Source organism: Mixophyes fleayi, chromosome 12 (genome assembly GCF_038048845.1).
Source record: "Mixophyes fleayi isolate aMixFle1 chromosome 12, aMixFle1.hap1, whole genome shotgun sequence".
In the NCBI taxonomy this organism is placed as follows: Eukaryota; Metazoa; Chordata; class Amphibia; order Anura; family Limnodynastidae; genus Mixophyes; species Mixophyes fleayi.
In genome coordinates, this window is record NC_134413.1 from 29,051,334 (window position 1) to 29,066,817 (window position 15,484).

The window sequence follows — 15,484 nt, forward strand, 5'->3', positions numbered from 1 at the left end:
TCTGGGGGTAAAATGTCAATTAGATAGAAACATTAATTGTAGATACTTTACTAACTCCGCATTTAACAGGAGTTCCCATGCTTTTTTTTATTTACATATTTTATTCCATGACCTGTTAATCGTATTTAAAAGTAATTTCATTTTTTTTTCTCTTGCTTTGGTAGTCATGTTTTATATAGTACCGAAATGTGTTATTGCAGATGATGTTGTGTTTTGTAATTCCCGACATCATCACTTCAAGTTGTAGAAACACTGTTGATGTTACTTACAGTAGGCGTCGTTATTTGACAAATGTCGTTTTCATATTCACTTTTATTTTACCCCACATGAGACAATGTCAGGCTGGTATAGTGTGGACCACACTATATACCAATGATTAATGATTGTATCTCCTCTTACCAATTTATTGTTACTACCAGAGCTACTACCAGCTGAGTTTTATTTTTTACAATATCTATAGTTGATTAGGCTTAAAAATTATTTTTTCCCATTTTGTGAACTTTAGGTATAGAAAGGAAGATTTAGCTGTTTGGTTTACAGTGAAAATAAACACAAAATAGAAGTGTCTTTATCATCTATTTTTTTATAGTGCACAAAACCAGAATTTTTCTATGCCCCACTCACTGGAGAGAACATAGAAAAACAGCGGACTCTGCTTCTGAATGACCGGAGAGTAGTGCAGCATACAGTGTTCTACTTCCTCCCAAGCAGCTTCCGTCACACAGTTCCTGGGATATTATTGTATTGATTTTCAGTATACATAATTTTAATATATTCACTTAACAGTTTTTTCACTTTTGGAATATATGAAGATCTCTGTGTAAAAACTGAATGTATTCACTGTCCAACTCGTTTTAGGATTGTGCACCCACCTACGTCTAATTAATTGATTGTGTCGCTATGCTTAAGCATCCAGCTAAATTTAAATTTTATTTGATGGAACATTTCCTGTACTATGTAGTCATAACAGGGTGTGCTATCAAATGCGGTTCACACTGGTACAGTCCCAGTGCCCCTCAGAATGAGGACATTCAATTCTTAGACATTACAGTGGTCAAAACTGTAAGTACATTGCTTGCATTTTCTATCAAACAATTAAAAATGAAACAAACCATGCAATTTTGAAATGCTTATGATGCTACATGTGATGTATACTATTGTTTGTTACCTAAACCTAGAATTATTTTGTCCCCAGAAATGTATCCTCTTTTAATCTGGGTTTGCTGACTGAACTATTTCTATGCAAAACATGCTATATACAGGCTCTTTACTTATACTGTAGTAAAATAACACACCTTACAAAATATCATTATTTCCAAACTAAAGAGATTTAATTAATTTGCTTGTGAGCATATTAAATACAACTGTAGTTACATAGTTACTTTGGCTAGAGATTGGTCCAGTCCATTTAAACCATCTCACAATGACGTATCTGTCTGTATATTGCACAGCAAGTTGGATATAGAACAAAGCACAAGAGGCAGTTGGGGGATGTACACACATAAACAGGTATTGAAAACTAAGAATCTGCTAGAAAACACATTCACAACATGTGCGGATGATGGAAATTCAGAAATACTGTCTACAATGGATCAGTGTGTAGCGAAAAGACATTACTATATACTTGTAGATAGAGACAACATAGCAGAAGAACCCTAGGTGTCCAACAGTGTTACAGCCACAGAGGGAGATCACATCCTGTTCTTGCAACATTAGGGCAGTGATATTATTTAGGAAACATTATGGTAGGCATGTAGAGTAAGACACTGTTCACTATCTAAGAGTTGACCGTTTACTTTACCAACATTATTTCACAGTACTAAAATTTTAGCTTAATCTGTAGGACTCTAGCTCTATAATATAAGTTGAAACTAACTCAGACATTTTTTATTTTGGAGCAACATGGCAGCCAGCATTTTAAACCAGCACTTTAGTGAATCTGATTCATTGTAGCTTGCTGCACAGACAAAACTGGTCTGGTTGGTGCTAAGGCCTGGTAGCAGAATCCCATAGAGGCCAGAGAATGACCACACACTGGCAGACCGTGATCATTGGCCAAACAGACTGTATGCAATTCCCAATGGACATTTAATCCATTCTGATCAGATGTTAATAAGCATTGCAGGTCTTTCTGGACTCCTCATACACACAGTGATTGAAACTACTATGGCCGTTTTTATTAGAGCTGATTAAGCTGCAAACTAGACTAGACATAATCAGAACTATTTTAACGAGTTTTATAAGTAACACTATTCACAATGGGCAGTTTGTATGCAAATTCTGCAGTTTACTGCATGGCCAAACATTTCTCTGTTACAACGTGAAAGTTGTCATTTTTCTTTGTCCATCTATATGACAGATATAATAGAAGTACTAGTTGAAGCCAGGATTATGTTTTTAAGTATAAACAACCTGATATATTTATTACACTATGTTACCAGTGTCTCTTCTGGTCTGTGTTTTGTCCAGCCTGCTTGCTGATGCACATAGACAAGGCTATAGCTCAACCCGCAGGCTTTCTTATTCTTACTGCTCCAGTACAGACACAACAAAAAGCAACGTGCTTGTCTGCCAGAGTCTAATGGATTCGTATCACTGACTTGCTTTCTAAAGAATAATCCTCTTGGTCGGAACACTTGTTAATATTTGAAATATGTTTTATATTCCTACTGAAAAGAAAATACATTGAACGATAAATTTAAGATACCTTTTGCCATAATTAGATATGATTAATTAGCAAAGTAACTAAATTAAAGAGCAAACAATTTGCTGATTTTCAGACATCAAGTGAAGTAGATTGTTTGTTTGATATTAATATTGGTGAATAAGTGGAGCTGGTGGTCTATAGTATAGTATAGAACATTACTCTCACTAAAGAAACTCTACATCAAGAATCTAGAATATCTAAACCCCAGTTTACTGGATGCCCTTAAGGTGTGCAATGAGCAACATGACTTCCATATGTTCCAGCTGATTGAAACAGAAGCTACCGCTCAGTAACTTGCAATTAAACTAGTTTAGTTGCTTCCTCCAATCAAGAAAGCCTCACTGAAAAATTAGAAAAGTTATGAAAATGTTTAAGCTTCGGCCAAGGGACAATATTGCAAATCAGCCACTTATTTTGCAGAACAGAGTTGTGAGAAATTATATTTGACTCCATAATAACCCAGTGGGTTAAGTAGATTTTGTAAAGAAAAGGGCTGCTGTGTAAATTCCATCTCTCAGATGTCTGTTCTCTGGAATACCTGAATATTGAGTGTTATTCCATTTAAGAATGAAACTTAAGGATGTACTTTTTAGAAAATAACAAGGTTCTTGCAGAGGTTATCAAGGACTACAAAAGTATTCAATGGCATTTCCTATTCTAATCTAAATGCTTGATTGGTAAATTATTGCCTACATATTGCCATTACTGTAAACAATGTTAATCTGCTCTATATTACATGCAGTTTATTAGAAATGACACAATTTAATGGTAGTTTTATGGTGTACAGACCAGATATACCATACTGGGGAATTATGAAGGATAGTAATAATGTATTGTTTACGACACAGAAATAACTTAACGTTTGACTTGATCAAGGAATATAACAGCAGCCACAGAGTAATCACACAGTGAGTTTAGGCAGAACGGCAGACCTATTTGCAGTCAATGCAAGATGGATGTCTTTTCACTGCTGGCTAAATATTAATGTACATGGGTTATTTTGCCATAGGGCAGCACTGCTCCTGCAAATCACATAAACTAGAAAATAGACAATTTCTTGGGAACTTGACACATTGATAAATCTCCATAGCTGGTTGTGGGGAAGTTGTAGGAGGCTGTAAGTTAGGAGGCTGCCTAGATGACACCTTGTGACATGTACAAGGTTGTGTCTGCGTTTTTCCAGTGTTGTCCTGCACCTTCATGTCTAGAAATCATTGCAGCGAAATAATTTTGTGTAGATGCCCCGTAAACTTAGGCTTGTTCCATTATTATCCCCTTATTAATCAGTGATTCAATAGGAGGAAAAATTATATTCCTCTGACACAAATTAACCCTGTACATGCAGTTTCAAATGGTTATCCCTGCTGTAAGTCCTAAATAAATCAATATTTGTACAACGTGCATCCTTATTTTAGGTCAGTCCAGATATTTACATGAAGAGGGTCTCTGGTATGTTAAAACTACATGGTCATGGGCTGACTTTTGTTTTTGTTTGTTTTACATTTTTAATAATAAGTCATTCAGTAGAGTCTACAGAGCTTGTCAGTGAAAGTACAGTCCCATGTTGTACGTTGTTTGTGGCCATGATTTGTACACAAAAGGTGTTTAGCAGTTTGTATTAATAGAGGATATCTGTTCCATACGTCAGATATCATTTTTGCTTATTTACGAAGGCTGTGGTGATGTTTTCAGGTCATCACTGGGCGACTGGAAGTAATTTTATTATACTGAGCAGAGAGAAACGGAAGCGTTGGCCACAAAGGGATGGACGAGTGATTGACTTACTGATAGTGGTGTGAAGGCTGTGTTTTATGGCGGACAACACTGGAATATGAATGAAAGGCACAGGATGTGTGTGCAGCAGTCTATTGACTGTTTGTTTTTTTTCCTACAGGAAGATTTAAATTAAAGCTGCTACACGGCTGTTACTTGAATAGGATCTTGCACTTGTTTAAAGGGGAATTAACAAAATGATTGCAAAACAAATTGTTGAAATTGATTTTCTTGTTTACAATTATTGTGAAGAATATTAATTTGTAAACTGTTTCAGGTGCCATTGTTATGGCTGCTATTAATCAGAAGCTTTTAGCTGGTGACCAGACCTCTTCATAACAATGACACCTGCAGGGTACAAGACATCGCCACTAATTTGGAGAGAGGTCATCATGGCAACAACCAGCCAGAAATGGCTGATATTTTCTAAATTATGTAAGGTCTTTCATATATATATTAACCATTTAAATGTATGAACATATGCCTTTACTTGTAGTGTAGGTGTAAATGTACATAATAATTTATTATGTAATGATCAGCAATATTTTATACATTAAGGAGGGAATTGAATTGGCTGCGATGTGCCTCCAGATACAGTCCATGGGGACACATGACCTCTGAGACTTTTCACTAATCTCTGCTGATTTACCCTCTGGTCCTATAGAGATGCGAGAGATTCTGTTCTGTAATGGCCGGCAATGTGTGCAGGAAAGATAATAAAGGCTGGGGTAGAAAAACCCACAGCAAAAGCATAAAAAGGAAAACTGCAAAGGCAGACCCATTCTGAGCCACCATGTACAAGTAGCGGCATAACTACATTTATATAGTGAAAAGCAGCATGTGATGTCACTACAAAAGGACTGTGATACTATGTAACTGTTCCAGTTACATGATCGACATTTATATTGTCGACCACATAGTATTCAGAAGGTCGGAAAGTCGACAATACTGACATTGACAGTATTGTTAGGTGATCAATGAAATGTAGATAGTATTATTAGATCGACAACAATAACCCTAACCATATAATACTGTCTACATTCGAATTGTTGTCCTAATAATACTGTCTACCATGTGAGTTGTCGTCCTAATAATACTGTCAACATTTGAATTGTCAACCTAATATTGTCATCTTTCTGAATGTCGACCCAAATGAATGTCTAGCCATTGACAGCATATCCTACAATAAAGGTAACCAAAGAATTACTTCACATTTTAAAAGTTGTTTTTTCAACATAGTACGTTTTGTTTATTTTTTTTACATACTTTTTTATTTCATGTTAATAGGTTTAGTTCAACAGCATTAAAATGAAATATAAGTATTTTCCCATGTTCTTAAATTTCTTTCTCTTTTGTTTTATTTACTTTTTACTCCTGACAGTGAGTAAGTGATACTTACAGAGATGCCTATGTGCAGAAAGTCTGCACCAATGTGCAAGTTTTCAACTCTATGCAAAAGCACATTCAAAAAAGCTTTGTATACCCTCTGCAACAACTTTCAACAAGATATAGATATTTAAGCCCGGATTTACATTTGTCCGTGGCTACATTTTCTCTGCCAACCCACAGAACCCCCCTTTCCAATCGTCATAGCTGTTTTTGGCCTAAGCTCGTGCCCATCTTTAAAAATAAAATTTTTCAGATGTAATTTGATTATGTAATTTGATGTAATTAAAATATTTAATCTGAAAATAATTTTATGTTGTGCAATGAAGTGAACAGTGCAGCCCCTGCACCTCGGTCACTTACATCCTGGACCTACCTGGCCTTTCTACAAACCTGAGCCTGCAGATATTTGATTACTCTGACCTTGAACCCTATACTTTGATTTAAATCTTCGATACAGTATAGCAGTACTTAGTCTCATTCCATTGCAGAATGATTAGAAATGTTAAGTGCCTATAAAATGTTGTTGGCTAAGCTAGTCAATCACATAGGTCATTTATCGAATACAGGGAGGGGCGTGGTTGGGGAAAAAACAGATATGTGTAAAATATTCTTTTAACCCATATGAACCTATACTCATTGGTTTAAGAGTTCATATATAGTAAATCTATACATATTGTAAGGGATTGTTGCTGATGGGGCCTGTTTCTGCAGACATACTGCGGAGGACTGATAAGGACTAAAAGCTGCATGGTATCTGTTTTGACATGAAAGTGCTGTCCTGCTGCTACAGCCAGTTTTAGTAGAATCTGGCAACAAAGGTTACATTGGAGTGAGCAGTTGGCGAGTTAGGAAGTTTTGGCTACCTGTTAATGCATTACTTGTAGTTGTGCAGCTTACATATAAAGAGTGTACCTGGTAATCAATGGTGTTGTGTGGACTAGAGAGCTGGTGCAGAGTGATTTTACACAACAGTATTTAAATATATTTTGTCTTAACACCTGTAAGAGTAACCTGCCCAGCCAAATAAAACCAGTTACACCAAATTTGCTGGACAGACTTCTTAGTGTATTTGCTAAGTGTGCCAAATGTTTACCCCCAGAAAACAGCAAAAAAAAAAAAAAAAAAGTAAAATAACATAATAAAAGACAATGAAATTATAAAAAACACATTCTCTGTAGAGCAAAAATGGTTTCCAATATTTAATTCATGTTGTACAGCATTCTATATGTGCTATTAATCTTTGGGAAAAGCATGTTTGTTAAAGAGTTGTATATCTCTTATACACGTATCAGCCACAACATTAAAACCACCTGCCTAATATTGTGTAGATCCCCCTCCTGCCGCCAAAACGGCTCTGACCCACTGGGGCATGGACTCCACAAGAGCTCCGAAGCTGTCCTGTGGTATCTGGCACTAAGACGTTACTAGCAGATCCTTTAAGTCCTGTATGTTGCGAGGTGGGGCCTCCATGGCTCGGACTTGTTTTTCCAGCACATCCAACAGATGCTTGATCAGATTGAGAGCTGGGGAATTTGGAGGCCAAGTAAACACCTTGAACTCTTTGTCATGTTCCTCAAACCATTCCAGAATAATTTTTGCAGTGTAGCAGGGCGCATTATCCTGCTGAAAGGGGCCACTGCCATCAGGGGATGACCCTTGCCATGAAAGAGTGTACTTGGTCTGCAACAATATTTAGGTAGTTGGTACGTATCAAATTAACATTCACATGAATGCCAGGACCCAAGGTTTCCCAGCAGAACATTATCCAGAGCTTCACACTGCCTCCACTGGCTTGCCTTCTTCCCAGAGTGCATAATGGTGCAATCTCTTCACCAGTTAAACAACACACACCCAACGGCTGGACGCATAATATAAAAACCATTAATCATCAGACCAGGCCACTTTCTTCTGTTCCTCTATAGTCCAGTTCTGGCGTTCATGTGCCCATTGTAGACACTTTCGGTGGTGGACAAAGGTCAGCATGGGCACTCCAACTGGTCTGCGGCTATACAGCCCCTATAAGCAGCAAGCTGCATTGTACTGTGTGTTCTGACCTTTCTATCAGAGCCAGCATTAACATTTTCATCAATTTGTGCCACAGTAACTTCTCTGTGGGATTGGACTAGATGGGAAAGCCTTCTCTCCCCACATGCATCAATCAGCCTTGGGCACCCATGACCCTATCGCTGGTTCACCGGTTGTCCTTCCTTGGACTATTTTCGGTAGGTACTAACCACTGCATACCACGAACACCACACAAGAGCTGCCGGTTTGGAGATGCTCTGACCCAGTCGTCTAGTTGTCACACGTTGGCCCTTGCCAAATTCGCTCATATCTTTACGCTTACCCATTTCTCCTGCTACCAACACATCAACTTCAACAATTTACTGTTCAAATGCTACCTAATATTTTCCCACCCCTTAACAGGTGCCATTGTAATGAGATAATAAATTACATTCACTTCACTTGTCTGTTGTTTTAATGTTGTGGCTGGTGTATAATGCAATAGTATCCCCAAAGACACAAGAATTTAGTTCTTTAGCTGAACTACAGTCATATTTTGATGTGCTACATTGCAATCATTGCCCCATCACTTAGACACTTCACAATCTGTTCTATGCAGACTTTGCTTACAGCGCTTAATATCTTTCATCTTTACAGACCAGTGCAATAAAGCGCCTCAATTTTAAAAGAAAAATATATTACATCATCCCACAAGAGATGCAAAATGAGCGCAAAAAGGTTCTTGGAAAATATTAAGATGCTTGTAAAACAATAATGTCCTCTTCATCTGAATTTAAAATGCACAAATATTATGTATTTTGTTATATTTAGATTTTTCTTTTTTGATTGTTATTCATTCAGTGCTCTCATGACAGTCACCTTTGCAACGCCTGAAATTACAATCCTATTACTGACAGTCATGATTGGCTGCCCCATTTGATTTATTGTGGCTAAATTCTGTATGTGATCTACTTCTCAACTTTCTTTGTAAAGGTTTTAGCAGATCATAAAGTAGTACTGTACTAGTATTACATCAGCAGCAGAAAGACATCTCACAGTAATTTATGGTACATTACAACAGGTTACATAGATTTGTTTTGCTACTGGCCAGTGATTAACATCTGCTGTTACTCCTTTTAGCAGCTGTGATATACACACTAACCAACCTGATGCACAGTGGCAGTTTATCATTCACATCCGCTTTCTGATAGCAACAAGTCCCCTACAAAATTAGAAAAACACCATAGTAAACCTGCAAAAAAGCCTAAAGCACAGAAATACTTTCTTTACAAGTGTACAGGACAGAAAATGTTTCTCGTCATCTTAAAAAAAGAAAAAAAGCAGAAGAAAAAAAGGAAATCACCAGTCCTTATTTTGCATAAGTGCTTTCTCTCAATTCAACGTGATGCTCCTTGTCACCAAAAAACGAAAACAAAAGTACTGTGCAACTTTAAAACTGGATTTCTTTTTTTTTTTCGTGTTTAAATATTGAAATAAATAAGGAGACGTCTGTGGGGTTTTTTTTTTCTTTTTTTGTAGTCTTTTGTTAAGGTTACATGAGCTAGCTGGGTGTCAAACACAGCATCTAAGCTAAAAAATATATATATATAAAACTGAAAACCCCCAAATCTTCAGCAGAAGCCAATTTGACATATTGCACAAGCAAGGGTTTGGACTTCAGGTGCAGGGTGGCGGTAGATAGACTTAGTTTTATTGTCGTCAAAACCGATGTAAATTGCTTTTGTTGAGGAAGTAGATGATCATCGAAGGGCATGGTGAACTGTGGGGAAACAAAAATAGCAAGCATTAAATGCTACAATACCTAAAAATAAAATGAGACACCAAATATATTACAATTATTTTGTAGGCTGAACCAATATACATGAGTCTGTAGCCTATCAATTGGCATGGAATAGGTGACATCACCACTCCTCCTCCTTTTGGTTATTTTGTTTTAGAGTTTGTACGAAGAGGATCTTTTTCCCACAGAGAGCAGCATACTTAAGAGAAGAACAGCATTATAACAAACCCTAAATATACTAAAAGTTTAAGGTGTTCTAATGGAAAACATGTTACTGTTAAACTACATTTGATTTTACACAACAGATAAAATTGACCATCTTTATCCTTTCAATGACAGCTAAACACAAAATTAAAATAGTCACATATGAAGAACAAGTTAACCCGTGCATGATACTCATGCATTCTAGTCAAATCAAGCTACTTAAGGTGTTAAAAAGGTTCTTGTAATGCATATGGGCCTAGCCCAGTCCTCCTCAGGGGAAGAGCGTTACTTCCCGACGTAAGCGCCCTTTTTTAACGTGGTTTTGTCCACATGTCACCACCTCATCATTTTTCTCCATCACCTCATCCTTCATCGCCACATCCTTCATCAAGCTACTTAAGGTGTTAAAAACTCCCCACTGTCACCCCCGACAACCACCAACCACTCCCAACTGTCACTTCTCCTTCAAGAAATATATAGGTCAGTGTATAACTCTGCCCAGCAGGTGGCGCTGCAGCTTGGTTTTTATTTTCCCACACACGCCACTAGGCATTTATATAGTAGATGATGGTGAAATACATTGTTAACAGGGCATTCCACTTATGCTCTGTTAAAAAGTATTGTACTACCTTCCCTCTCTAGTACAGACAGCTGAAGCTCTTCTCACTTCTATAGGACAGCATCCTAACTGGGCCTGATACAGGTCAAAGAGCCGAGAATGCATTCTTTAGAGATGCTGTGACATCACTGGCCCCACCCCTGTGTATAAATCCACCGGTTGATGATGTATTTCTGCACAGCAAGTTTATCAAGCCGTGTCGCAATCTCTACCTCCTCATTTACAGTGGCACCTCCCTCCTAACATGGCAATCTGCTACAGAACAATGAAAGCGAGCATGATTACAATTGATATTTCATATGTATTATTTAGCTAATCACAGCCTTTAAGATATATAGTTTTTTTTTAAATAATGGCTTTACTTGTTAATAAACCAAGACAATGGTAGATGCCAAGGATAGAGTTTCCTCAGTGATGTTATTAGTACCTACTAAAGTGATTATTGTTTATCCCAGCAACAGATCATTTATATTTTATATTGTGGATACCTTTCACTAACCATATTGGATTGACTCGGTCTATTAAAGTATACATTTTGTAGAATATAAAGTTATTTAACATCAACATTCATTTCATAAAAATAACCTAAAGATTTTACTATATTTAATTTCTTTAACATTATGTTCTTCTCTTAAGTATGCCATTATCAAAGTGTTTAGATACCGTCTAAACCGCTTGCTTAAAAATAAGTTCAGCTCACAAAATAGCTGCCTCTATTGTGTGCAAAGTAGTGTTTTTAGCTGTTTGGATTCTACAAACGGTCATGAAAAATGAGATGACAGTTGTTTTTATATTTGCACGTATATATTTGAATGGAATTTGCATTGTTCTGCTCATGTTAAATGATGATGATTCATCCAAACCTTATGCAGCAGTACCACACAGTGGCCAGGATATGATGCAGCACATGTCTACAAGATCACCACTAAGGTTTTCAAAAATAACTTTATAGGAGAAAAAAAAAAAGAATAAAAAAACAACATTATGGGGGGGACATTTATGAACACTGTGGGTAGAAAAAAGATGCTATAACCCACAACAACAGCATTCTAATGGGAATTTTTATAATACAATTTAGAAAATGCCTGCCTCAAAACTGTGTTGATGGCAGTAGGGACAAAAGTCCTGAATGTTTATGGATATGTTTGGTGAGCAGGTAATTTTAGCAGAGTGGGGAATGCTGTCATGTTCTTGTCCCCGTCCCCAACATGATGGTAACACTTTTTGTGTGTGAAATTGTCCATTAAAACGTGGCAACACCAGGAGGTATGAGAAAATGGGTGCCTTTTTGGTTTATGGCATTTCTTATCTCTGCAAAAGTTTTCATAAAGGTCAAGCTATGTAAGAATTTAACAAGTATACGTGCATTATATACTGTGTTAAAAAGCTGCTAACCTTGAAGCAGCATTATCCTGTTTTTATCATGTGCACAATGGGGGCATGGCTCCATTGGTATCTAAACACTAATACTTGAAATATTTTGGGGATATGCTGTTTTTATTTTTTTACATTTGTTATGCTCAAAATATTATCTTTACACTTGTCATTAATGGAAACACATTTTGCATGTCTCGATGTTCGTAAACTATTATTGATCTGCAAATGATTAGTAAAAAAAAAAGGAGGAAAATTAGAACAAATTAGTTGGTAAATATAACAAATAATGTCAGTCTCAGAGACAATTTTTTATGACAATAGGAGGTCCAATCTCCCACAATTGACCCAACAGGTCTGACCCCATAGTATACTCACACATTTTATATTAGAATAATTTGCTTTCATTTAATTGAATGGGTATATAATAAAAGCTAAATTTTAATTTATGTTTGTGTCCATTATCCCATGAGGCTATGTATATATTTATATAAATGAGGATTCCCTGTAGGGATTTTGATCAGCCATAGATACAATATACATCTATATATATATATATATATATATATATATATATATATATATATATATATATATATATACACCCCCGACAAACAGGTGCAAAACATTGCAAAATGGGAAGGATAAGGTTTTGGAATGGTGTAAGATAATGAGTGTTCATTAGTGTGGGCCTTTAAATGTCAGAGACCTGGGGCTCAGAGTGAAGCATTCTGTTATGATTTGGGAGACAAATATAAGATGCTCCTTATCCGTAACAGTTTGCCTCCTTCTTGCTTCTGATAGGTTTATGAGAGCTGATAGACTATCTGCCCCCTCCCCTCCAGTTTGGTATGCTCTGTGTATAATGCTCCGTAAGTAGATGGTCACAAATAGCACACTTCATATCTTTCCTTACTGGTCACCTCTCAGATGTAATTACTGATATTGAAACATTATGTGAAAATAATCTAAGCGGGTAAAGGGGCTCTAGATAATGTGGTGAGAATTCATAGTGGCTCATGTAGAGTGGGATGCATTTGCACCCTGATTGTACAAAGGAAAAGGCGCACCAGAAAAAGCGCATTTACATGCATCTGTTCCCAAGATGCGTCTAGAGACGTGACGTGACACTGTTCACAGTACATGCAAAAGTTGAATTACCCTATTTGTACACAATATAAAAACTGAACTATTACAGAAACGAGAGCTTGTGTTTTTACAGTTATTAATTAATGCAAGAGTCACATTTTCAGTATAACATGTCATGAAATACAAACACCTCTCCATATGATGATTATTTCTTTATATTTCTTCTTTCAAGTAGTCCAAGTAGAAATGTCAATTAAGTAATTAAAATATATGGCTGCAACTGCAGGCTAGCTTATCAAATTCCTCAACCATCTTCGTAACCTCCCTAAAGTACTTTGTGCTATACTATATGCGGCTGCAGGACTTTCTTTCTTTCACACCGCTCTTCTTCTGCCTCGCCCTACACTGGCTCCTCTTCTCCTACACAATCCTCTCACACTCTACCGCTCCATATATCTCCATCCTGCTCTCCATACACACTCCCTCCCGTTCCCTGCGATCGACCAATGACCATCGCCATTCATCCCCTCTGATCACCTCATCCCACTCCCAAATCCAAGACTCCCGGACTGCCCTTCTCCACAGAAACAACCTCCATCGTTCTATCCTCTAGTCTGTGTAGCTTCAAACGGGCATTAAAAACTCATCTGTTCTTAAAAGCCTTCCAGCCAACCATCTCTCTTTGCTTGATTACCTCACCCTCTCTCATCCTGTAGCACTTTAAGTTGTAAGCTCTTACGAGCAGGGCCCTCTTCCCTCTCGTCTCACTACCTATTACGTCTGCTCCAGCTACACTGGTATTAGCTATGCTTGAAGTTTTTGGAGTCTTAGTGATACTTGTTTTGTTGTTATACTCTACTGTTTGTAATCTGTACGGCGCTGCAGAAATTAGTGCTGCTGATGGTCATTAAAATTGCATTTCCTGGCAACAGTCCTCCAGCCACATGCAAGAGGTATGACTCCTGATTGGTTTATATATAAGTTTGCATTGTGATCTAGTTGAATCGCAATTATGTGAACACTCCTTTACTGTACTCAGCCTACGTTTGTATGTCCCTTCTATACCCCATTCTGCCTCTTCAGACATAAGGAGTCATAAGTATAAGATGCTCCAATATCTAGATATAGATGTGTGCATACGTTGTTTTAAGTATGAAAATGCATATTTTAAACAAGAAATGAATGTCCAACCTTATATGAGCCCTGTAATTGTTTTGGCAAATAAGGTACATGCTTAAAGTGGTTATCACATTTAATGAAGCAGTTTATCTCTAAGGTGTGTCCCTAAATGTTTGAAGCTCTCATTAAATTTAAGTTCTTGTAACTTCCATAAGGGCGTGTATACGTGACATATGTTATGTGGCCTTAGTCTGTTTTGCCTGACTTACATTTAGCCACATAGGGCCTGATTCATTAAGGATCTTAACTTGAGAAACTTCTTATTTCATAGTTATTAACTGCTGCCTATTTTTGTGTTTGTGGTCCATTCCAGCTTTCACTATATATTCAGTGTGTACTGTAGATGTAGTCTCCATGAGTTTCTCTTCCAAATTGGTTTTACATTCACTATATGGCTTAATCAGATGTGATGGACACAGGCGAAACAAATAGTGCTCACAGCCTTGAACTGTACACCGTTGGCTCAAGTAGACCGTTCTGGCTGGATGCCCGATGTCCCCAGAGAGGATGGGGGAGAAGCCAGAGATAAGACTTTCAGTTGTGTGAGACAATTACAGAGCAAGCTATTAGGGAGCTTTGACTGGACCCTGCACCGCCTGGGTAGTAGGGAAACATTGTTAAGTTGGGGCTTAAAAAATTATTATTTTAACTTTACCATTTATTAATTATGCATTCTTTTCTTTTAGCGCTGCCAAAGTTAATACTGTGTATAAAACAGACCCCTTCACTTTTTATTTGAGCTTTTGTAGTAACAGTTCTACTTTATCCTGCTGCCGACTCCTGGCATCGCCCCCTTAAGAGCAGCAAACTGACTGTCGGGAACTTAGCTGTGTTGAGAATGACACTGCTTGGCATTAAGTGGTCTTGCAAATCTACATTTAGTAGATGTATAGTAAGTACTGGAATTCTCCTGTCTACCTCCCTCGTGGCGGATTTCTCATCCCTCGAGAATTGGTACCCCACCCGGGTATTCTATGCTGGTCATTTTCTGGGGGTAATACGTGCTTGGTCATGTTCAAATATGAGATGGTAGGCCCCGCTAGGTGGAAGTGATGTAAATGGATATTTGTCTAAGAAGATATAAAGACACGACTATTTTGTATAAACACCTTTTTATAAACAAATTCTGATTCTTTCGCTTTACTTTGCACACTGCACTTCCATCCAGTCACACTTTGTTTACCCAATAATTCTGCTCACATTTCAAAATTGGATGACACTTAAATAAAAGATGATGGTGGTAATAATAATAATGTTTTGACTTTAATTAAAGAGGTGGTTCCATCTAAATGTGTTCTGTAGCATAGAAGACTTAAGTCACTATAGCAAACATTTTGCTGATTGG

The 15,484-nt window shown here is 37.3% G+C and overlaps 1 protein-coding gene and 1 long non-coding RNA gene across 8 annotated transcripts in view; one reads left to right on the top strand and one right to left on the bottom strand.

Annotated features, from left to right (window-relative positions):
* LOC142108862 (uncharacterized) overlaps positions 1-15,484 on the top strand; it is a 73,012-nt gene that overhangs the window by 45,288 nt on the left and 12,240 nt on the right. The gene's annotated exons all lie outside the window — the stretch shown is intronic.
* Positions 1-15,484, bottom strand: part of DPF3 (double PHD fingers 3) — a 255,030-nt gene that overhangs the window by 13,163 nt on the left and 226,383 nt on the right. For 3 of the 5 annotated variants that reach the window (XR_012680234.1, XM_075192798.1, XM_075192797.1), the window contains one exon: positions 1,310-9,653. The exons of the other annotated variants lie outside the window; for them this stretch is intronic. Coding sequence is in view for 1 of the 3 variants with exons in the window: in XM_075192798.1 (XP_075048899.1) it covers positions 9,634-9,653 (20 nt within the window). In the remaining 2 variants the exon portion in view is untranslated. Of the gene's footprint in view, positions 1-1,309; positions 9,654-15,484 lie in introns of those variants that run through there. 5 annotated transcript variants of the gene reach the window in all.